Source organism: Chaetodon trifascialis, chromosome 11 (genome assembly GCF_039877785.1).
Source record: "Chaetodon trifascialis isolate fChaTrf1 chromosome 11, fChaTrf1.hap1, whole genome shotgun sequence".
NCBI classification, from domain to species: domain Eukaryota; kingdom Metazoa; phylum Chordata; class Actinopteri; order Chaetodontiformes; family Chaetodontidae; genus Chaetodon; species Chaetodon trifascialis.
In genome coordinates, this window is record NC_092066.1 from 16,037,089 (window position 1) to 16,059,062 (window position 21,974).

Sequence of the window (21,974 nt, forward strand, 5' to 3'; positions counted from 1 at the left end):
GTCGAAGTTTTGTAGTTCCTGTGTAGTTGACCTGTCAGCGTTGTAGTACAAGCTGTAACTACTGATAATTTGTCTGTCCTTCTGATTGTAGCAGTTTTCCGCCAGCAACACAGCGAGCACCAGAGCGTCGGACACACAGGATTATTCGTTGTTACCGTTGTTGCTGGTGTCAGCTAACCAGCGAGCTAACATCTAAAGTTAGCTAACAAGCCAACCAGCTTGACAGCTAGCTTGCGAGCTAGCATTCGACGGCAGCTAGCAGCGCTAGCTGGCTTTTTGTATTTAGCTGGTTAACCTGCAGGTGGTTCTAGGCGAGGAAGCCGCCCACTCCTTCAAAGCAGTATTCCGGGCAAAAGACTGAACGGTAAGTAAGCAGGAACTTAGTGTAGTTGTTTAAAGTTAGCTAACATCACTGTTACGGGTTAATTAGCGTATTGACTTTAAGGATTTTTGCCCGAGACGAAAGCGTCCAGTAAGCCGGGGTTTGACAGTTCAGCTGCTCATACAGTGTCACCAGTTCAGCTCCACTGTCAGCTGTTTTGGTTACTGGTTTCACTTCTGTCTTTGAGTTTGCCAACTTTTGGCATATCTGTGTCTGTTTATGTGACGTTAAGTGATCTATTGTGTAACATGAAGTGATTTGTTACAATAAACAGAAAGCACACACTGGGAACATTGTGTGAAATGCAGCTGAAGCCAGTGGTTCTCAAAGTGTGGTCCGGGAGCCTTCAGGAGGCCTCGAATGGATTCCATTGGACCAATAGCGAAATGGACTCTAGATTTTTGTGCTTTAACTGTACTGTAAGCACAATAACACAACACTGACTTTTTGAAGGATCTCCATGTTCACTGTTATACTCAAAACCACAGTTTCCAGTGAGTAGTCCCAGTTGAGTCATGGGTTAGTCATTTGAGACCTTTGTCAAACAAAGTATCAAACATTATCTGATTCCAGCTTCTCAGATGTGTGGATTAGCTGCTTCTCTTTGTTTAATACGATTGTAAATAAGATATCTTTTGGTTTTGGACAAATAAAGTTAATGCATGAATAAGCAGTCTGAAAACCTCATCTTGGGCCGTGGGAATGTGCAATTGGCATTTTTCACTTAAGATCTAGCTTTTGAGAGGCATTTTCTCACCAAATAATGTTGAAGTGGCTCTCATGAATCACTGCTGCAAAGCATCTGGTTATGCAAGACATTGTCCTTGTGTTGCTTTTTAACTCTAGCCGGCTGTCTCAGTTGTGACGACATGTGCACTTCATGTAAATCTTCTGTCGGTGTGTCAGAGCCCTGCAGGGTTTCTCACTCTCAGGGCTCAGCTGTTGCTAAGAGAAAGAGGCAGGGGGTCGCTTGTGCAAGTGCCCAGTGTGGGATCAGGTAGCTGTCACCACCAGGCTCGTGCACGGCCATGTCCGTCACTCGCTGTACTGAGTCACACTTTCATAACTGACACAGCAGCACAAGTCTTGCCAAGGGTTGTTCAGGCACAGCTGTGCGTTAAAGAAGCAACAAGGCAAGACATTTCAAGATAATGAACCCTCCCTTTAATGACCCGTACCTTCATTGTGGGTAGTGAGGTGGAATGTGTGGAATGGGGCAGAGCCTTAACCCTTAACACAGCAACCCTCGCTGGAGGAATTCAGCAGTCGTTTTTTATTGTTCCACTAAATTTGTGCAGACGAGTGGATGTTGCACTCTCATTGTGGATGAGATCTTCGAAGGTGTGTCAGACTTTGTTAAAGGAATTTAATGGCATGTTAAAATTCAACGGCTATTTTAGGCCTCGGTCCTGTTCTGCTGGGATACACAGGACGGTTATAGTTACTGATCTTTGACTCTTCCAGATGTGTTTGGTTCTTCACAGTCGATTAATTACCCAAAACTTAATCTTCATCTGTGTTGATGATTGAACGTTTAAGTCATTTTTCAAGCAAGATTTTGTTTTTGTTTTGTTACTTTTGGCAGTTCCAGTTCCTACAATGTGCTGCTTTTCTGTTTTTGATGTAATTGTGCATAGAATATCTTGGTTTTTGACCTTTGCCTGGACAAAATTAGATATTTGACAATGTCACCTTGGGCTATGGGAAATTATGAAGGCCATCCTTTTTTTTTTTATTACTGTTTTCTGATGTTTCATAGATCAAACTATTCACAGGTGAATTGAGAAGATATATCAGCAGATTAGTCGATAATCAAAATGATAAGATTTTTCAGCCCAGCTTTTTATTATCTAATACAGATATCCAGGACGTTGAGTTTGTTGAAAGCCTGTACATGAAGCGTTTTCTTGCTCTACTGGATAATAAAGTTTTGTATTTGGTTAAAAGTAGCCCTAATCATACCAGCCTCTATGGTCACAAGAAAGTCATCCAGCTGGCTGTTACAAAACAAAGTCAGCTGAAGTCTGGTGAAACAGCGTCTGATCATCTGATGCTAAATGCGACGTTAGCTTGGTCTTTAGACATGACAGCCGACCAGACCAGGAGCCTGAAGTGAAGGCTGGACATGCTTAATTATCTGTATGTTTAGGAACAAAATGTTTCGTGTTGAAACAGGTGGTGTTTGCTCCCTTTTCCGTTGACCTTCATATGTGTGTCACTGAAAAACAAGCGCATGGTTCAATGAGCCGAGACACATACTTCTCTAATTCTCCCTCTGTTACAAGGTCAGAGTTGACTGAAGATGTGTCATCTGCCATCACCTCACTGCTCTCTAGATTTACAGTCTGCCTGTGCTACAGTATATGTTATATAATGCTTACTATAATTATGTAGCATAGAGTTCATGTCTCGAATGTGGGCACACTATACAGAGAAGAACTGAGTGTCTGTGTGTCTCTCTTTCAATCCTGCCAGAAGATGGCAAAACAGCGTGTGGTCTATGTGAAGTATGCTGTATTTTAATTGCATTTATTTTGACACAGATGGAGGCTCAAAGCTCCAGCGGGCTGCTGCTGTCCAGAAAGAGGAGAAGAGACGGCTCCAATGGGGAGACAGAGGAGGGCGAGAGGCTTGGGAAAATCCCCAGATGTACAGTGGTGAGTTAGCTGTGTGCCTCGGCGTGTTTGTCCAGTGCTTTCTGTGGAACTTAAAGTGTGATTGGACCTTTAATGTCCCACAGTACATCAGATTCAACGTCAGATTGTCCAGGAAAGAATATCACAAAATTAGAGCATCCTAATTTTATTTTATCCCACCAGGGAGGACGAAATGATTCACTATAACGTACAGCTCTGATTTCTGTGTGGATAAATAGAAAAAGTCCTTGGTTGCTGAAGTCTTTCCCTTCTGTCGGTGTGGGTCTTTTAGGGGTTGAAGCACCCTGCACCTTTCGCCGATGAGCTGGAGCCAGCTGATGGTAAACCTTATGAGAGAGTCAACATGGAGGAGGCCAAGAGGGGAACGCCACGTGAGTCTGAATCTTTCTTTCACTCGGTTGATGTTTTTCTTTCCAAGTCTCTCAGTCTGGTTTTATGAGACCATTTATGTTTCCCATTCTATCCATTATTCCCCTCACAGTCACATGTGAACAAGCAAGCACACTTTTAATTTCACTCTGTACAGAGTACATCTTTCATCTGTGGATGTCTCGTCTCTCTCCATCCAGCTGACAGACCGGTGCGGGTGTACGCAGATGGAATCTTTGACGTTTTCCATTCAGGTCACGCCAGAGCGCTCATGCAGGCAAAATGCCTCTTCCCGAATACGCACCTCATCGTCGGAGGTAAGCGTGTCTGTCTGTGTCCATGTGGGCTGTCACAGCAGCAGACGTCTTATCAGCTGCTGTGAAACTCAAAAAAACAGGAAGACACTCCCAGTGCAAGTCTGATGAATTCAGACATCTGGGAAAAGTTAGATAACTGATAAAAGTGCAAGATGAGGAACTGTGACGTATTATTCATAGGTCTGTTTCATACGTGAGAAGGATAAGTAGGGCAGTTTTCATTGTTTTTTCATTGCAACAGAAAAACTAAGCTGAAGTAGCAGTAAGGCCTTTTCTCATGGTTAAGGCATTTCAAACAGTAATTTCTATATTTTTGTAATTATTCAAAGTGTGCAGCGATGACCTGACCCATAAATACAAGGGCTTCACGGTGATGAACGAGGACGAGCGCTACGATGCCATCAGACACTGCCGCTATGTGGATGAAGTGGTGCGAAACGCTCCCTGGACGTTAACGCCAGAGTTCCTCGCAAAACATCGCGTGAGTGGATGAAGTCAAGAAATGAGTGGGCGAGCCACCACATCTGATCCTCTGTAACCTTTTCCCTGCTTTTTTTTTATGTGTGTGTGTGTATTTTTGTTTTTGTACAATTTGTAGATGTGAATCTACTGTGTTGATGTATGTTGTAATGACCTCTCCAGATTGACTTTGTGGCCCATGACGATATCCCATACTCCTCAGCGGGCAGCGATGACGTGTACAAGCACATCAAGGAAGCCGGTGAGTGGTGGTGTGGTACACAAGTGATTACAGTTTAGTATTTTCTACTGCCTCCAATGCAGATATGGTGCTGTATAGCACTGTGTATTGACAGTATACTTCCATCCTTTTTGTGTACTGTGCCTGCGTGTAATAGTTTTCTCAAACCTTGCACAGAGGAGTATAAAGAACATAAACCAGTGCATGCATGCAGACACACATGCACATTCTGTATATGCAGCACACAAACAAAGAAAGAAAGTGAAATGACTTGATGAAATAATATTTGACGATGCTAACATCCACTTGATATCTGTTTAAAGGGTGATCAGTGAGTGTCTCATCCACAAGCTGCTGTATGCAAAGCAAAGTCTGAGTGCTCATGTTCGGCAATAGATGTGCAGATGACTAGAAGACTTGTAGTCTAAGCTCCTTCCATGTCCTGAATGTATTAGGTTTTTGCTGCAACCTCTTAAATGAAATCTATAAACTGCAATCCTCAGCTGCATCTTGCCCTCCACAGGTATGTTCGCCCCCACCCAGCGGACAGAGGGCATCTCCACCTCTGACATCATCACACGCATAGTCCGCGACTACGATGTGTACGTCAGACGCAACCTGCAGAGAGGATACACAGCAAAGGAACTCAACGTCAGCTTCATTAATGTAAGAAACGTAGCTTTGGTTTTAACTGTGTGACCGTGACTGTACAGTGTCGTGTAAAAAGAAGAGGGGTGGTAATGTGCTGGCGTTTGTTGGCTTGTGAGGTAATTCACGTCTCATCTTGTCACCTTTGCTGTCCCCACTGTTATCAGGAGAAGAAGTACCACCTGCAGGAGCGTGTGGACAAGGTGAAGAGGAAGGTGCGTGACGTGGAGGAGAAGAGCAAAGAGTTCGTCCAGAAGGTGGAGGAGAAGAGCATCGACCTCATCCAGAAATGGGAAGAGAAATCCAGAGAGTTCATCGGCAACTTCCTGCAGATGTTTGGCCCCGAGGGAGCTCTGGTGAGGATGGCTTTGTTGTGTCTTTCATCACTCTTTAATCAGGCGGTGTGGCTAAGAACACATCCTTATGTACACTGTTGATGGCCTGGGAGACATGTTGCTGAGGGATGGAAGCCTTTATAACCTGTCATACCTGTCTTAGTATGACCTTAACCGCTCACTTTCTGCAAAGTATGAAAACATTCATGAACTAAAAGGCACTCACCAACGTGTGTCCATATAAAAGATGATGTCTTCATGTTTCCGTCTCACCTCCACAGAAGCACATGCTGAAGGAAGGCAAGGGCCGCATGCTGCAGGCCATCAGCCCCAGACAGAGCCCCGACAGCAGCCCCACCCGCGAGGAGCGCTCCCCCTCTCCCACCTTCCGTCTCCCCTTCTTCACCAAGACCTCCCCGCCTCCCTCGCCTCCGCCCCACCACAGCGGGGCCCGCGGATACCTCATCAGCGATGACGACGACGACGAGGACGACGAAAACTAGAGCGCGTCTGAATTCTCCACTCGTGTCGGGCGCCGCAGTCAGTGCTACCGGTTAACTGAGCTGCCGAGTAACATGGTTTTCATTGAGCTCCTGCTTCCATTTTTTTGTTTGTGTATGGATTTACTTTGACATTTAGCACTTCAGTGTCCCGTTCACTTGAGCAGCCAGGTTCTCCAGCTCTCCTCTTTTCAGCAGCCAGTTTTGTTCTTTTGGTTCTTTTGTCGAAGTCAGTAAAAGTTACCACTCGTTCTTTGAAAATTACTCTCATGTATCTCGTTCACTTTCAATGTTGAGTTTATTAGTTGCTCACTGTCACTTAGAAATATTTGCAGGGCTTACACTCAGTGCACTCTTCCATCTATGATGGTATTCTCAAGGTTGGCATGGCAGTGAGGTAGCAGTTTGTGTTTTTGTTTCTATCATGGCTTTAGCAGGAGGTTTTTGGTCACTTGTGGGAAGAGCACATCTATTTTGGTGTGGCAGGGCTGAGCTGAGACCTCATGGAGACACTGTTGGATGTCTCCGGGGGAAGGTTTTTCAGAGCGGGTCAGAAAACTGGACTTTTAAACGATCTGTGGGGCAGTTTATATTCTGCTCATCGTAACATGTAACCAACCTGTCTTTTTTTTAAATAACAGGGAACTCCAGATTACATCAGTCTGAGGTGAATCTTAAGAGTCGAGTGTTGGATGTCTACTAAACAGCAGCTTCTTCCCACGTTTGTCCGCCTGCTTCGGGGCTATGTGTGTCCGTGTGTATGTGCATGTGATGTCTGTGTGTGCAAGCTCTTACGTGAGCATGTTTGAAATGTCTTCTGTCAACGTTCTCCACAGAATGCTGCACATCTGGGTTCAGCTGTGATTTAATTGCGTACACGTAGTAATAAATGTTTTTTTTGTCTGTTGACAAGATTCAGTCTTTGGAAGACTAGTTTCAGACTGGACGCCTTTCTTGTGGCGTAAATGAAAGTCATGCAAGGATGACCCATTTAACTGTCGATCTAGACACACTTATTTTTGTAGGTTCCCTCTTTCCTTGTCGTCTGTACAGATAATGATCTTAATAATCCCTGTTTAGAAGTGCTTTGACAGTCTGAGCAGTGAATCAACGTGAGCAGGGCTGGAATTACATATGTGTATTTTTTGGTGATGCAGATCGTGCTTCACCTGGGCCTGTAGGGAAGTCCGAATTTTCATCAGACACTGGGTTGATGACAGTAGAAGATGTTATGTTGTCATATATCAAAGAAGACCTGAGAGCTGTTGAAATGCCATACTTCGTAGAAGAAACTACATTTTTTGGTTAGTTGGGAGTCACAAGCACAAAATAAGATTGCTTCATCAATGAAGCCTCCTCATTGACAGCATGCATTCGTGGCAAGTTGTCCCAAAAATGTACAGATTTGGAGTTTACACCGATTTACAGGAGAAATGTGCATCAGTTTAGATGCAGACTGTCACATGTGGCGTGAGGGGTCCAGATTTCTGCATTAGTGAAACACCAGATCACCATTTCTGTAGCTACCTCCTTCTTCCCTGAACGGATTCAGTTTCCTAAGATGAGCACAAAGTCGGAGCATTATTTTTCCTTTCTGAACACAGCCATTGTTACAGCACTGAGGCAATGAGAGGGGGTCAAATATTTGAGATTTTCTGGCCTCGTGGTGTGCCCTGCATCTCAACTGATAATAGCATGTCTTGTGTCTCTTATATAACTGAAAAATGAAACATCACAGGTCACCTGAAGATGTAATGCAATACTGTCAAGTACTGGGAATATAAATGTTGGATTCATCGGTTTAAAGCTTGGTTTCCCAAAAGCAAGTCATTTTACAGGTCGGGGAATAAGTGAGAAATTATTCCCACAGTTATGAAGTCCTACTTTTGGTATTAAAAGTACAAAACAAGTATAATTAGTAGAGGAACACTAGCCTAGATTTTGGTGCTAAGCTACTTTTGGGAAGCCTCGCCTCGGTTCTTGTGGAATCGCTTCCCTTAAATCAGTGTGAATCTGTCAGTAAGACGCTCGAGGTGGCAGAGACTGGAGCCCATAAACAGCCACTACTACTAAGAACAAATGGAAATGTTTTTAACAGCAAGTGTTTTAATCATGTTATTTTACTGTTTGGGGATATTTTTGTTTGATGTCCTGGATGTAGAGGAAGAGCAAGTCAGGAACAATGTATTAAAACATGTTTGGCCAAAGCATTTCTTGACCCTGATCTATTATTGTCTGCTGTGCTTTTATGTAATGAGCCAGTATATTTCTCAAATGAACAGTCAGGATGAAAGCTGGACGACCCAAAGCCCCGCTGCATCCACCATCGCCCAGAATCCATTGTTCCTACACCAGCCCCTCCCTCATGTCAAACAATATCAAGAGGAAACGGCGATACAATAGAATAAAGACAATCTCCAATAACATCAGCCGAATGATAAGGCACACGCAGAGGGTGGGCAGGGTTGGTTATATAGTCAGATTTTATTGGACAGAACGGTCACCAGGGCTACAAACATGAAGAAGCAGACAGTGATGAGGCAAACACCAGGGGGAGACCTCACCTCACTGCAAACATACTCCCAGCGCCAGATTTCCCCACAGCATCTTTCAATCAAAATAATGTGACAAAGTTCATCTTAGTGCTTAAGAAACAGGAAATTTGAGTCACGTACGAGCTTATCGGGATGATGGTCAAACCTCAAAACTGTCTGGAATGTTTCCCCAATGTTTTAACTTCACTTTGACCTCACTGACTGCTGGTAGACTAATGGAGGAGGGAAAGAAAGCAAGGGAAAGAAACGATACAGTCTCCAGGAAATAGAAAAACAGCTCGGTCACTATCAGGTCCTTATCTTTCCTAACTACCCGAAAGAGATGTTGAAATGAGACGTTTGATCCATGACCATTCCCAAAAACACAGATATCAAATATCAATCCATCCACAATACAGAATCAGACAATGCATCTCAATTTGAAGGGGAGACTCTACTGAGACAGAGGTTCAAACACAGGAACTATATCAGGATTCAGTTTTAACCACAACAGCTACAAACCACCGTACCAGCGCTTAACTCTAGGACTTCTTGGCTTCTAAAGTAACGGGAGAGAAGATAGCGGAACAATAACACTGAATAAACATGACAGGACACCCTTTAAAGATGCCTAAAGGGTGCCTCCAGTCCTCTCCCCCCTGGTTCCCACCTGCATCACTTGTCTTTTTCTTTTGGACACCAGTTGGTTTACAGGTTTACTCATCACTACGAGATATATACGATACAATGGTTCACATTTTGCATATATCTGTGCATTATATCATATTTATTTTTTTAACGATGTAAATTCAATCTCCAACACCTAGTTAGGAAGGGGTGGGGGGTGGCGGTGGTGGTGGAGGGGGACTGGGGTGGGGTTGTATGAGAGAAGCTGGAAGGGTTGAGGGGGGGAGAGAGACAAAGTAGGAAGGGGCAGAAGAAAAAAATCTTAACAAGATAGATGGGGGGGGGGAAGTGGTCAGATCGCTGCCCGGCGGGGTTGAGCTTTAGCAGCGTGTTTCGTAGATGCCGGAGCGGCCGATGTACCGCACCCATTTGATGACGTCGTGGTCACTGTAGTTGAGCTTGGACTCAAACACCTTCAAGTAGCGCACCTTGAGACCAGAGGGAGCAAAGGGGACCTGCCGGGATGAGAAGAGGAGGGTTAAGGACGCGTCGGGGCACGCTGTCAGCTGTAGGACGCATAGGCTGCTGGGTTCTCACTGCAGCCGTGAGCTCTGAGTGTGTGTCTGTGAGGTGAGCAGGTTGTGATTTGCTGGGATCAGACTTGAGTGAGTGTGTATGACAGAGAGGGAGGCAGAGACTACGAACTATCAATGTGTTCTGACCTCAAAGTTCATGGAGATGGGAGGCCTGGCCCATTTCTTCTTATCGTTGGTCGGCAGCAGCTCTATCTCAGCGCTGATCTGAGACTCCTTCATCCCAGCCATGCGTTTGATCCTACACACACACACACACACACACACACACACACACACACACACACACACACACACACACACACACACACACACACAGACAGACAGACAGACAGACAGACAGACGCACGCACGCACGCACGCACGCACGCACGCACGCACGCACGCACGCACGCACGCACACACACACACACACACACAGACAGAAAGCCTCATTTTAAAAACCTCACCAGAATAAATAAGAGGGTTTACAAAAGAGATGACTGTGTGTCTGAGGTTAAACAAACCAAAGAGCAGCTGTTGATCATTAACTGGACATAAGCAGAAAAGTGAATTTGTTGGTGAATGTACGGGCAGAGCTGCGACTCACTTCCAGACAATGGCATTCTCACTGGCCTTGTACTTGGCTTTTCCCTTCATACAAATCACCTGCACGCCGCTGGTGTTGAGGGGCGTTGGGATACGCACCTGAGGAGTCAATAATGAAGCAATGTTAAAACAATCGTTGCAGAGGGGTTCCAAAGTGGGTCTGATGACATTTGATAAGATGAGCTCACCTCGATCTTTTGGGCCAGCAGCGAGGGTTTAAAGTTGGACTTGATGACCACCTTAACCTCAAGTTTAGTGCGGCCAACCTCCCTGACCAGAGGAATAACTCGGAACGGCAGGATGATGTCTTTAGTGGTGCGATACCTGCAAGAACGGGGGCAGAGAACACACAAAATGTTCATCCTCGCCTTTCTCATTCACTTCTTCAAACAAACTTTAGATATAGGGACCATGCCGACACAAACTAGCATACGTGTAATATGGTTTGCACATTAAATCTCATGCCCCGTGCCCTCAAATGTTTTTCTGTCACAGTCTGCTCTTGTCTGGACAGCTTAATAACAAATAAAAGCTTGAAAACATTTTTTTTTTTTTAAATCCGTCTACTGACCTCATGAGCTCATACTCTCCATCAGGGGGGATGAAGCTGATGCTACGCTCTGAGTCAAACTTACTGAGGCGCACACATTGGTGGAAAGTGCAGTCATCGATGGCTATGGACTGCTTCCCACTGCCGACAGAAAAAACACATCAGAGACACACAAAAAGGAGACGAAAGAAGATTAGTCCACTTGTTTATCATTAAAAAAAATTCTATCTAATAATGACACCAATTCTTCAAAAGACTGAACTACTACTCTCCCTAAACTAATGTCCACAGGTTAAAAGGAAACATTAAGATATGAGCACATGTAGGGACACAACTGCTGGTAACAAGACATGAAAAACTCAAAACATAAAAATGACACTATTGTGCAACAAATCAAATCACAATCCCCGTTAGGTGTTTAAAGAGTTAAAAGTCAAGCAGGTAGGTGTGGGGGAATAAAACAAACCAACCATTCCACAAAATAGGCAAACAACCACCGGGCAGTACACTGAAGAGTCGACAAGGTGTGTTTGATTTGTATCGAGTGTGTGGGGAGCAACACTGCATGAGATGTACAGATTCTTAATGTGCTTAAAGGCTTAGACAAGACAAGGTGTGTGTGTGTGTGTGTGTGTGTGTGTGTGTGTGTGTGTGTGTGTGTGTGTGTGTGTGTGTGTGCCGAGGTGGCAGAGGTGGAGGACACTTATCAGTACAGTACCTTCCTCCCCCTAAATCACTGAGGTACAGCACATAGAAAAGAAAGAGAGGGAAAGAAAGGAGAGATGCATCCAAAGGAAAGAAAAATTAAAAAGAAATTGTAAAGCCTGTCTTGTTGTAAACAGCAAGACAACACTGAAAACACAGACACGGGGCTAACAGACAAGGTGGCCTCTTAAAAACTGGCTCAACAATACATTTCCTTGTCAGGCTTTTCAAGCAGGAAATCACATGAAAGCACCAACTTAAATAAATTGCATATCATTCTCAGCCTCGCTTATCAAAATACAGTTGATTTCTGACATTCAATCTGCCATCTGCTGACCCGCCTCGCTGTGTCGCTCACCTCTTCCCTGCTTCATCAGACGCTCCTCCCTTGCCCTGCTTATCGATGACAATCTTGTCGTTCATGCCAAATTTGCACTCTGGCATTCCACTCAGGTAGCTCTTCATCACTACTCGGCCAGACACGTGGGCGCTCAGGACCTGGCCTGGACAGGAGGGGAAAGAAAAGTCAGTCCAGACCTGGACAGACTGTGAATGACACCTCGCTCTCTGCACATTGTTGCTTTGAGGAGTCTAATTCTGCTCCACACTCACAGGTCCAAATGTCAACAAAAGGGTAACAATGCTATCAAAAATCAAAACACAAGACTGGAATTTCTTATCATGTAATGAGTAACATGTCTTTATCTGAGAATGAAACTGTAAACTCCCTTCAGCTACATAAACTGAAGATGATGATGGTGTGATACGATAGAAAGCCTCGGAACATTAGACCTTGTGGTGAAACTGGTTCTTAATTGACTGGCAAAGATAAGTCAATGCTAAAGGAGAGACTCTCTCCAGCTCTACATGATATATTAAGACATAAACATTAAAAATCAATCAATGTTAACAAAGAAGTGGTGAACTACCAGCACATTTCAGTCAATCATTCACGTCAGCAGTCCCCGCCCAGTTTGGGGAGGCCACATAAACAAACCTTGTGGTGACATGAGCAGGTTGACGCTCTCCAGGACGTCCAGGAAAAGCTCGTTGCGGCGATACTTGATGCCCTCGCGACGCCAGCCGATCTGCCCCGTCACCTGACTGGTGATCTGAGACTGCTCCTCTTTTGTCTGGGGGACAGGAAGAGAAACTGTATCACTGCTAACAAAAGGAGAAGGCTGATAGGCTGAGAACAGAAAGAAGGCATGAAGGGGGATCATGAGCAGGACGGAAAGCAAAAATGACACGGCGCCACACACGGATACAATGAATCTTACTGAGCTACAGTGTGTGATGTTTATTACCTGGTGCTGAATTGTGAAGCGTCCACGGCAGCAAGATGGGGGAAACAAGGAGAGAAAAATAAGATCAGATTTCAAAGCAATTTTTGGTTAATCACATAATGAACACAAGCATTTATAGCCGACACTAGTGTTGTTGTCGTTAAGGAAAATTATGACTAAATATCGTCGTTAACGAACCTTTATCACGTGACGAAAACGAGACGGGATGCAACGTAAATGCTGGTCATGTGACGATAACTACAATTAAATAAATAATGCAATATTGACGGCGAATAAAAACAAGACTAAACTCTGCTAAAATGTCTCTTCATTCTCGTTGACTAAAACGAGACGAGACGAAATCTTCTAACGTTATGTCGTCTCGTTTAGTCGCGTTGTTATTATTATTTTGCAGTATTTCTGTTTCCTGTGTCTCGCTTCAGGGGCTGCATCAGGTCGCACTGCGCAGTCGCAGGTGACGTCACGGCATTAGTTTCCACTCGCGGCGTTATTTAGAAGATGCAGCTGCGGTAGGTTAGCGTTAACGACAGACAGCTGACACAGAGAACAGGACCGATGGCCGGCCAGCCAGCTTTGCTTGGTCAAATAAATATGTTGTAAATTCAAATCAGAGCCTCTTTGTGTCTGGAATGGATGTATTCTTGAGTCTATAAGCTAACATCCATTTTCTATGCCGCTTATCCCTTTCGGGGTCGCGGGGGGGCTGGAGCCTATCTCAGCTGTCAACGGGCGGGAGGCGGGGTACACCCTCGACCGGTCGCCAGCCGATCGCAGGGCTATTAGCTAACAATAATATAATAATAAGACAACCTTGTTTGAATTGTGAAATGGGTTTGGTTAAAAGAAAATTTTGGTTTCGTCTATACTACGAGGTACTTATACTATATTGACTGAGTTAAATAGAACTGCATTACTAAAAAGAGACTAAAATACGATTGTCATTGACTAAAACTAGACGAAAATGTCATCAGTTTTCGTTGACTATAACTAAAGTAGTCACGGATAATTCTGACTAAAATAAGACTAAAATGCTCAGACTTTTAGTCGACTGAAACTTGAGTAGACTAAAAACGATGAACGTGACGTGACTAAAACTAATAAAAACTAAAATGACAGCTTGACACAAAGACTAGACTAAGACTAAAATTAAAACAGGCCGCCAAAAACAACACTAGCCGACACTAAAGGACACTACAGTCAAATGACATTTCTTGTTTTAAATACATCCAGTAGAAATCCACATACACATGCAATGAAGTTTTTGCAGTTTTCATGACAAACATATTTTACAGACAGCCTGCTGAACTCGCGCCGACACACTGCTCGTCACGCGAGACCTTCACTGTACTTCTGTGAGACTCCTCTGCCACGGCTCAATTTACAAATGCATTGCTTTCAACAGCGATGTGCCATGTCTCGTGTCACTCGCAGCCTCTTGCATTCAGGAACTCTGCAGGCTCTAGTCTAATCAAATGTTGTGGTAGTATGGGTTATGATAAACAAAGGACTGGAAATGGATCAGGCTTTTTAATCAAGGACATCAGTCTAAGAAAAATGTCAAACCTAGATCAAGCTCACTGACTCAGGACATGTAAATGTAAACAATAAACTTGTCTTACTGACCTGTCCCTTAATGCCCTGCTGGGTGATGAAGGTCTTCAGAGCTCCGGTCTCTGAGTTCTGGGGGTAGCCAAAGTCCAGGATCTCTGTATGAGCAAACACGGACAGATAAGTGTCCATAACAGATAAGATGGGTACAAGGAAAAACTAGGACTGTGGCAATGGAAAGAACCAGTGCTGACTGGTGAGTGAGACACTAGATTACTACAAATCTGTGCGTGATGCAGAGTCAGGAGGTCACTTTTTGGGTCCCTCAAGAGCAGCTAATGCAACAGCCTGCGTAACTGCAAACATGAGACTGAAACTAGACTTCAGGTTTTGCATACATAAACAAACACACAAACAAATGATTGCATCCTACCATCCAGCAGCTCATAGATGAGCACAAAGTTGTTCTTGATGTTCTCCTCGCTGATCTTGCCAAAGTAGGCCGTCATGACGTCACACATCTTGTACAGGAACTCGAACACCATGGCGGCATTGACATTCTGCTTGGTGACGGCCGCCAACCAGATGTTGGAGCGCTTGACATGGAAGAAGCTGGTGCGGGCGATGTTGGTCACCGGGGATCGGACCTGCTGCCGGGCGTGAATCACGTTCACGCGGAACGCGTCCACCGCGTTACGCCTGAGACGGGAGGGAGGGTGAGGATAAAGGAAGAGAGAGAGAGGCATTTATGTAAGGAGCTGAGAGAATCGTTCCTGTGAAACCATTAAAAAAATATCCACATATTCAGTCCTGCACTGGACTCAATAAATAAGCCCTTCTGACCTCAACAGGTCCCCCCATTTCAAGGACTGAGCAACAATCAAAACACTGAGCTGGCAGAGGACGCCTCAAGTTGGTGCATTTAGACAGCGACAAGGACTGCTGTTTTGTGTAAATGCTGATAATTACCAGGAAGGAGAAGGAAGGCTCTGAGAGTTTATGTCGACATCCAGGCTACAGCACGACTACACAGACTCCATGGGAAAAACACAAACATGTACGTTCCAAATCTGATCTTAAGTTGGACTAATTGTTTATTTTGAAGTTCACCTGAAAGAATAACTGCACCATGATGCATTGGGGAAACACTGGCCTGATTACAGTGGATATATAAATAACAGGGCTTAGCGCAGAGGATGCAAGAACGCCAAATCCTACTGAGAAAGACCAGAGAACGTCTTAGAGGCACAAACTGTCCACCTTACTGATATTCAAGACTACTATCATCAACAGCTGGCACAGTCTCAGCTAAGGGTATCAAAAAAAAAAAAAGTGTAATACCTTAAACAATATTAATGTCAGAAGAACCAAGCCGGAAGGTTAACAATTCAGCTTCTCTTTAACTGACAACTCACATTTTTTAATGGTACTATGAAAAACCAATGTACTGGAGACGTACAAGAACAAATCATTGACACAACGTCATCAAAAGTGCAATATGTTAGTCTAGGAGGCCGCCATGATGTCCGCCTTGTCCACTGAACTGCTTCCTTATCAAACCTGAATATATGAGACCCCATCAAATTAATTTGAAACGATCTTTCAGTTTCTTTGTGAAAAATAAGGGCAGAATCAAAGAATGAGAGGACTACTTGTCTGTCATATCCCATGCTCAGACTACATGCTTAGGCACTGGTAGAGCGGTTTGTGAGCATCAGTACTCTGAAGGGCTCTAGTAGTGGCTGAATTTGTTGCTTCTGATTGATTGGCTGTTGTATCTCAGTATCATGGTGGTTCATTTACCACTGTAATGACATGACAGGTGACTCATGCTCGGAGGAAGTATCAGGAAGTTGACTGTGGAATCGATGGGCATGCAGTTAGGGGTTTCAGGGAGTCATTGATTGGTGGCCATGAGAGGGGATGGGATCATGCTTGATAGGCTCGAGCATCTCTTACCTATTCCTACAGGGGCCAAGATGGACAGATGGAGGAAAATGGTGATACAGAGGATAGAGAGGAAAAAAAGGATGAAGTAAAAGGAGAGGAGAGACACAAAAATGCACAAGAGACATTTTCGTGCATCATGTACACAGACAAGGTGAGTAACATGGTGTTTATTATGACGCCATCACTGACTCCTAACATGTTGGAAACAAGTCAGCAGTTGTGTGCCATTGTCACGACAGCATGGCAAGGCCATCTTGATTCATTAGTGTCTCTCATAACGGCTGATTTTTTTCAAGTGGATCCTTTTCAGCGGACATGTGGAGACAAAACCTAAAGATTTTCTCAACATAAGAAATCTCCCTGGCTGTTGTCTTCATGAGACTCTCACAAAATGAGTTTCCCCTCTTCTTTTTTTTTTTTTTACACCTTTTAGCAAAGTGAACTGTCATCGTGAGGGCCTGAATTCAGTCGGTTTCCTTTTCGCACATATTCGTCGGTATTCTGTCGTACACTTTATGCCGAGTCTGAGGAGGGAGACGTGAGCAGATGTATTTGTGCTGCTGCTCGGAGGAGGAAGCAATGATTAATCACAAAGCAGCCATGATTACACTGCTGATTGCTGCCTCGGCTCAGGACCAATGATGGAAGGGATCCTGGTATGGTATATTTATTTCTTCTCTGCTCCTCTAATCCTACAACTACAGTAAAAACGGCTCAAGAGATAAAATGTTAAGAGTGTGCACAAAAGCATAACCTACTGACCGAGCACTGCTGCTGTGTGGACCCACATGATTGACTCTAGGAAATCAATTTCTACCCCTGTGCCCTCGCCAGCCCTCACTGTAGGTCTACCCTCAACTTAATCACCGACTGTGGCTGGGTTTACACAAAACACAGAGTGATCACTGGGTGTGAGCATGGAGATCTGGTATCTTCATTACAAGTGAATCACATCAACAATGAGTCACAAACAAACAAGGAAAGGAGGAAAAGAAGAAAGAGACAGTATATAAGTCAGATCCTATATTCTTCTGCCCATACGGCTCAGTTCCTGTCATATCTATGTGGATGTAGCCTTTAATCTGACACGTGTGAAGTACCAAACATTGACCCACATCTTTTAAAATGTGATGAGGTCACATGTGGCCACGTTTTCAGTCTATCACCCCAGTCTGCGCTGGATATGACTCAGCCAGGAGCCAGGGCTTTAGTCGTCCATCTTAGGCTGGATATATATATATATATATATATATATATATATATACAGAGAGAGAGATAGAGAGTAAAAGGATGCTAGCCATCAGTAACTCATGTCCACATAGTAATTCTTAATAACCTGTGTCTTTTGTCAACACTGAGGTCAATCTGGAAGAGTTTTTCACACAGCTGCACCTAATCTTTTAAACAGAAGGTGTGGTTTGATAAACACGAGTGAACCAAATCATTACCTCATAACATGGGAAAATGTGAGTCGAGAGATTATTTTTCCTTTTTCATCATAATTGTACTTGTGTGTGTGTGTTTTGGATTATAGTCGATTGTATTTTATCATTCACTTATTGTGAGAATCTTTGCATGTTATTATATTCTTTAATAAACTGTGTTCTTTGTCTAAAGCCCCTTTCACACATGCAGTCTATCCCTGAAATGCAGGTACGGCTGTGCTGTGAACGAAAGCGGTAACATTGCAGGGACGAGGACATAAAGGGTTGTGTCCATCTGATGAAAGACGTTTTCACGTGGAGAGATGTCTTCCACCGCCCACCGATTCGATTCCCACTGTGGGCGTGTCCTCCACCATGCCTTCGGTGCCTGCTGCTCGAGGAAAGGGGCCTTTCTGTGTGGAGTTTGCATGTTCTCCCCGTGTTCACCTGGGGTATCCTCCATTAAAAAAAAATATACCCCTACTAAATACATGCAAGAAGATCACCACCTGACCAATGGTGACGAAAAAGAACTGGGTCCCCGGGCGCCGCTGTCAGCTGGCAGCCTACAGCTCCTAGTCCGCCGTGGAGGAAGGACGGACGATGGACGGGTCAAAAGCGGAGAAATAATTTCACGAAGCATGGCACGTGCATGTTTGTGCATGTAATGTGTGTGATTAATAAAGTATGTTTTTTCTTCTTCTTCTTCTTCTCTAGCTTTCTTTGAGTTTTATGGTGCTTGACATCCATACGGTTTGCTTTTGCCATTTGCTGGACTGTCCCTTGTCCCATTTATTCTGGCATTGCACTGACGTGTGAAAAGGTGCAAGACAGAAATGTTCCTGAATGAAGCTGCATGTGTGAACAGTAAGGCTGACTCCTTCTGGTTGGCTGGGTAATTGGTTAGTACACATGCTCTTGTGCATACAAATTCTCATGGGTCAGACAATTGCGTGTGTTACTTTCATAAAGAGAAAAGTGCTTCATATTCCATCAGCTTCACTCACTCACTCAGCGGAGCAGCTCCAGTCTACACATACATTTCTTTTTGCCTGTTTAAGGCACAGTAACCTTCAGTGTTGATAGGCCATTACTCATGACGTGTAACCAGTCAGATAATGCTGTGGGCGGGACAATGAGCTAGACTACAGAGCGCTGACTACAGACAGAAGCAGTTTTCTCATATGAACTCTGGACAAAGTCCAGAGTTGGCCTTTGACACATGTAGCACACATCAAAAGACTGTCCTTGTCAGACGCGCTCTCGTCTACTGGAAATACTCCAGTTGGTTTAGGTAAGGGGTGGCCACCAAGGTCATCAACACGTCCATTCGCTCGCTGTGAATTCTCTGGATAGTAACCTGCTCTACTCACACATGGGGTCATTACACAGACTTTGTACAAGGGTGCTGGCAGGGTCGTCCGTATAATGTCCAGTCCAACTGATTTGGACATTTGCATTCTCACAGACAGCTCTTCCAGGTAATGTCTACATAAATTCAGGGTTGCAGTGCATGTGTGTGACAGAGAAAGGCAGCTGCATCAGAGAATAGTTCAAATCCCTAGTGGTGCCTGAAAGGTTATCCCAGCAATTTACCGGGAACTATGTGTGAAAGAGGCTTAACAGTTAGCGACATTGTCCTAAATGTAATCCTGGCTTAAGTACGTTTTCAAACACATTTTAGAGGAGATAACAAAACACACAAATGTAAACTTCTTAGCAGGGAGGAGGGGCGTAATCCTCTCTCATCCCCTCAGAATCTATCCCAACCTGTCCGACCCCACCAGACCTCGTCACTGACATGAGGACATGACAAAATGTAGGACTGTTATAGCAGCTTTGCTTTACTGTAAAACATACCCAATGTCATCTCGGTAGACCCGGGAGATGAGGACCTCCCCCTTGTGGTTGTAGATGAACAATCCTCCAATCATTGTGGCTGCTTCTCAGTCCCAACTGGCCATGGTGAAACCAAACCCCGCCTGAGAAGAGACAGAAATGGAGCCAGAGATTGCAGGAAGGAAACGGGGAAAGGAAAAAGGGGTGATAGAGAAGTGAAAGCAGTGAGAAGTGAAGGGTGACCAACAGTACAGGGAGGCGCTTGTCCCTCACATCCGCTTTCTCTGTCGCTCCCTCTCACTCTCTCACACTCACACACACCACTCTATTGCCAGTTGAATGTACCCTGCAGCTGCCCCACTGTGGTGACTCATTTCTGATTCTTGCATACACATACATGCATCAAATATTACTCCAATACAGACATCAATGATTCCACTAGCACCACAGCCAATTCTTTGTTTTCTTCCAACGTAAGAATTAACAGCAGATTAGCAGGCACCACTTTGAAGCAGGGTGTCACCAGGTTGCCGGCTACAAATCTGCTGCTCTTACTGGGTTGCATTTTACTACCAGATGCACCCTGGATCGGATTAGACAACACATGAAATCCAAAGATCAAAACATAAAGAAAGCAAAATTCACCCAGAGGCAGCGACGCTTTTAGACGGCTAGCATTAAGTGTTTGTGTTTTAAACCAACAAATCATAGGAGTTTGTCCTCATTCAAGAATGAAGCTTCTGGAAACCAGGGGGATGAAGGACATGTTTGGAATTCCTCGAAGACAGAGGCCAGACAACTTAAACACACGGCGCAAAGAGAAGTGTACAACACAATCATTTGCTTAAGTTCAGTAAAATAATTTCTTCACATGGACATTCCTGAGTCGTGATCGAATAACCCGTGCACAAGACGTGAGCGGGTTTATTCGCCCTTTTATTGGCCGAAGTCAAGATGTCTGCTCACTCGGGCCATTTCCTAGCGTTCATACATTTTTCATATTTACCCATTTGTTCCTCGACCAGTGAGGGACAGGTTTGCTTGTAACGCTTTATTTTAAACATACGTAAATGGCTACAACACTGATGGGGGCTTGACCTTCAGATAAGATCAAAGTGATGGGGAATAGATCGAGTAAGCGGTAGCTAGCTAATTTAGCTTACGATAGCAGGCTAACTGGCGGTGTTCAGCGAACACGTCGAGCCGTGCCGAATTTTAAATAGACTTCCGGTGGGAAGAAAATCAGACCGTTTGACGAACATACAGTATGCAGAACTATAACATGTCGCCAACTTACAAATTAACAATTTGAGTTTAGCCCTGATGGTCGACAATAACGCTATATCGTTACAATATTGCAGAAATGGTATACAATATGCTTTTATTTAGAAAGGCGAGAAACAACACCTTTCCGTTATCGTAGTAGTTGCCGCTGCTAGCTTGACGTTAGCTAACGGAGCGGCAGCAAGCTAACGTTGCTAATGTTAGCTTCGCCCCCGATTGAAACACTTTCAACGGCTGTCTTAAACGGTTACCGGAATAGAGTTGATCATTTTGACGAGAAACATGTAACCGTCTCGACTTTGGTGAACTTACCCTAGTTCTCTCACGAACACCAACAGGCTTTCTCTCCCCGTTTGCCTCGGATATAGCCTATGTCAGGGTCTAGTGGGTTCCCAATTCACACACCCGCTAATTCCGCTCCTTCCTCCTGGTCCTCTGATAGCTGTCAGCTGACCCGCCGTCCTTACGCACCACCGTTCCGCTGTGACAGGAAAAGGCGCGGCAGGAGCGATGTGTTAACCGCACCCAGGCCTTGTTATGATAAGCTACATTGGCTACTGGTCGGTTATTATTAATTTCATGGCAAGTCATTAATTGTTATGTCTATGGTAACTATAATGGGCAGTACGGCGGGCGATTCCGCTCTTTAAAATAATTTTGGGACCATGCTGGCACGTGTCCAACTTGCTTATTTAAATGATCTTGGGGAGCACAGTGGTACTTTTCAAGTTCCAGAGGCGGATAGCTGCTCTTTAACTCACTCACAGAAAACTAATTTCCCTGAGATGAAACAAGAAGCGTTTGTCCTCCAACTAAGGGTCGCGTGGGTGGTCTTATTTTTTCTGTCCTGGAGAGTCCATCTGATTCAACCACTTTGTCCAAGTTGAATAAAATCGCCCCTCCACAGGAGATCCCCCCCTTCTAACCACAGGCAGCATTTTTCATGGGGTCGCTCAATTCTGAAGCAAATCTAAAGGCACACAGGCTGATCCTCTTGTACACAACCGCAGCCCACACACACATCTGTGCACCAGATTGCCTAACCTTCACATTCCTGCTCTTGGACAGTCTGAAATCCACTGACTTTCAATGCAAACATGACCTCAGGTACCGTGAA

At 44.5% G+C, this 21,974-nt stretch overlaps 2 protein-coding genes across 3 annotated transcripts; one reads left to right on the forward strand and one right to left on the reverse strand.

Annotated features, from left to right (window-relative positions):
* Positions 1-8,118, forward strand: pcyt1aa (phosphate cytidylyltransferase 1A, choline a). The gene is made up of 9 exons (XM_070974789.1): positions 1-364; positions 2,926-3,039; positions 3,311-3,410; positions 3,609-3,725; positions 4,055-4,206; positions 4,368-4,446; positions 4,949-5,091; positions 5,241-5,429; positions 5,690-8,118. Exons 2-9 carry the CDS (start codon positions 2,926-2,928, stop codon positions 5,909-5,911), a joined length of 1,116 nt encoding a protein of 371 aa, XP_070830890.1. The 5' UTR covers positions 1-364; the 3' UTR covers positions 5,912-8,118.
* Positions 8,119-8,373: 255 nt separating this feature from the next.
* On the reverse strand, positions 8,374-21,304 carry LOC139338824 (AP-2 complex subunit mu-A). Of its 2 annotated transcripts, XM_070974095.1 has the most exons (12): positions 21,170-21,304; positions 19,595-19,716; positions 14,794-15,059; positions 14,423-14,518; positions 12,503-12,631; positions 11,864-12,008; positions 11,519-11,536; positions 10,822-10,941; positions 10,439-10,574; positions 10,252-10,349; positions 9,792-9,903; positions 8,374-9,584 (listed from the first exon to the last, which is right to left on the reverse strand). In XM_070974095.1, the coding sequence occupies exons 2-12, from the start codon at positions 19,666-19,668 to the stop codon at positions 9,450-9,452; spliced, it is 1,329 nt and encodes a 442-aa protein (XP_070830196.1). In that variant the 5' UTR covers positions 19,669-19,716; positions 21,170-21,304; the 3' UTR covers positions 8,374-9,449. The 2 variants fall into 2 exon arrangements, with proteins under 2 accessions (XP_070830196.1, XP_070830199.1); XM_070974098.1 differs by lacking the exon at positions 11,519-11,536.
* Between the last annotated feature and the right edge of the window lie 670 nt (positions 21,305-21,974).

Coding starts and splice junctions, on each gene's coding strand:
- LOC139338824 (XM_070974095.1), bottom strand. CDS start 19,668: ATGATTGGAGGATTGTTCATCTACAACCACAAGGGGGAGGTCCTCATC. Junction 10,575..10,821: donor GGAGAGTATGAGCTCATGAG/GTCAGTAGACGG, acceptor CCGTTCTTGCAG/GTATCGCACCACTAAAGACA. Junction 10,350..10,438: donor TGCTGGCCCAAAAGATCGAG/GTGAGCTCATCT, acceptor TTGACTCCTCAG/GTGCGTATCCCAACGCCCCT.
- pcyt1aa (XM_070974789.1), top strand. CDS start 2,926: ATGGAGGCTCAAAGCTCCAGCGGGCTGCTGCTGTCCAGAAAGAGGAGA. Junction 5,092..5,240: donor TCAACGTCAGCTTCATTAAT/GTAAGAAACGTA, acceptor CACTGTTATCAG/GAGAAGAAGTACCACCTGCA. Junction 5,430..5,689: donor TTGGCCCCGAGGGAGCTCTG/GTGAGGATGGCT, acceptor TCACCTCCACAG/AAGCACATGCTGAAGGAAGG.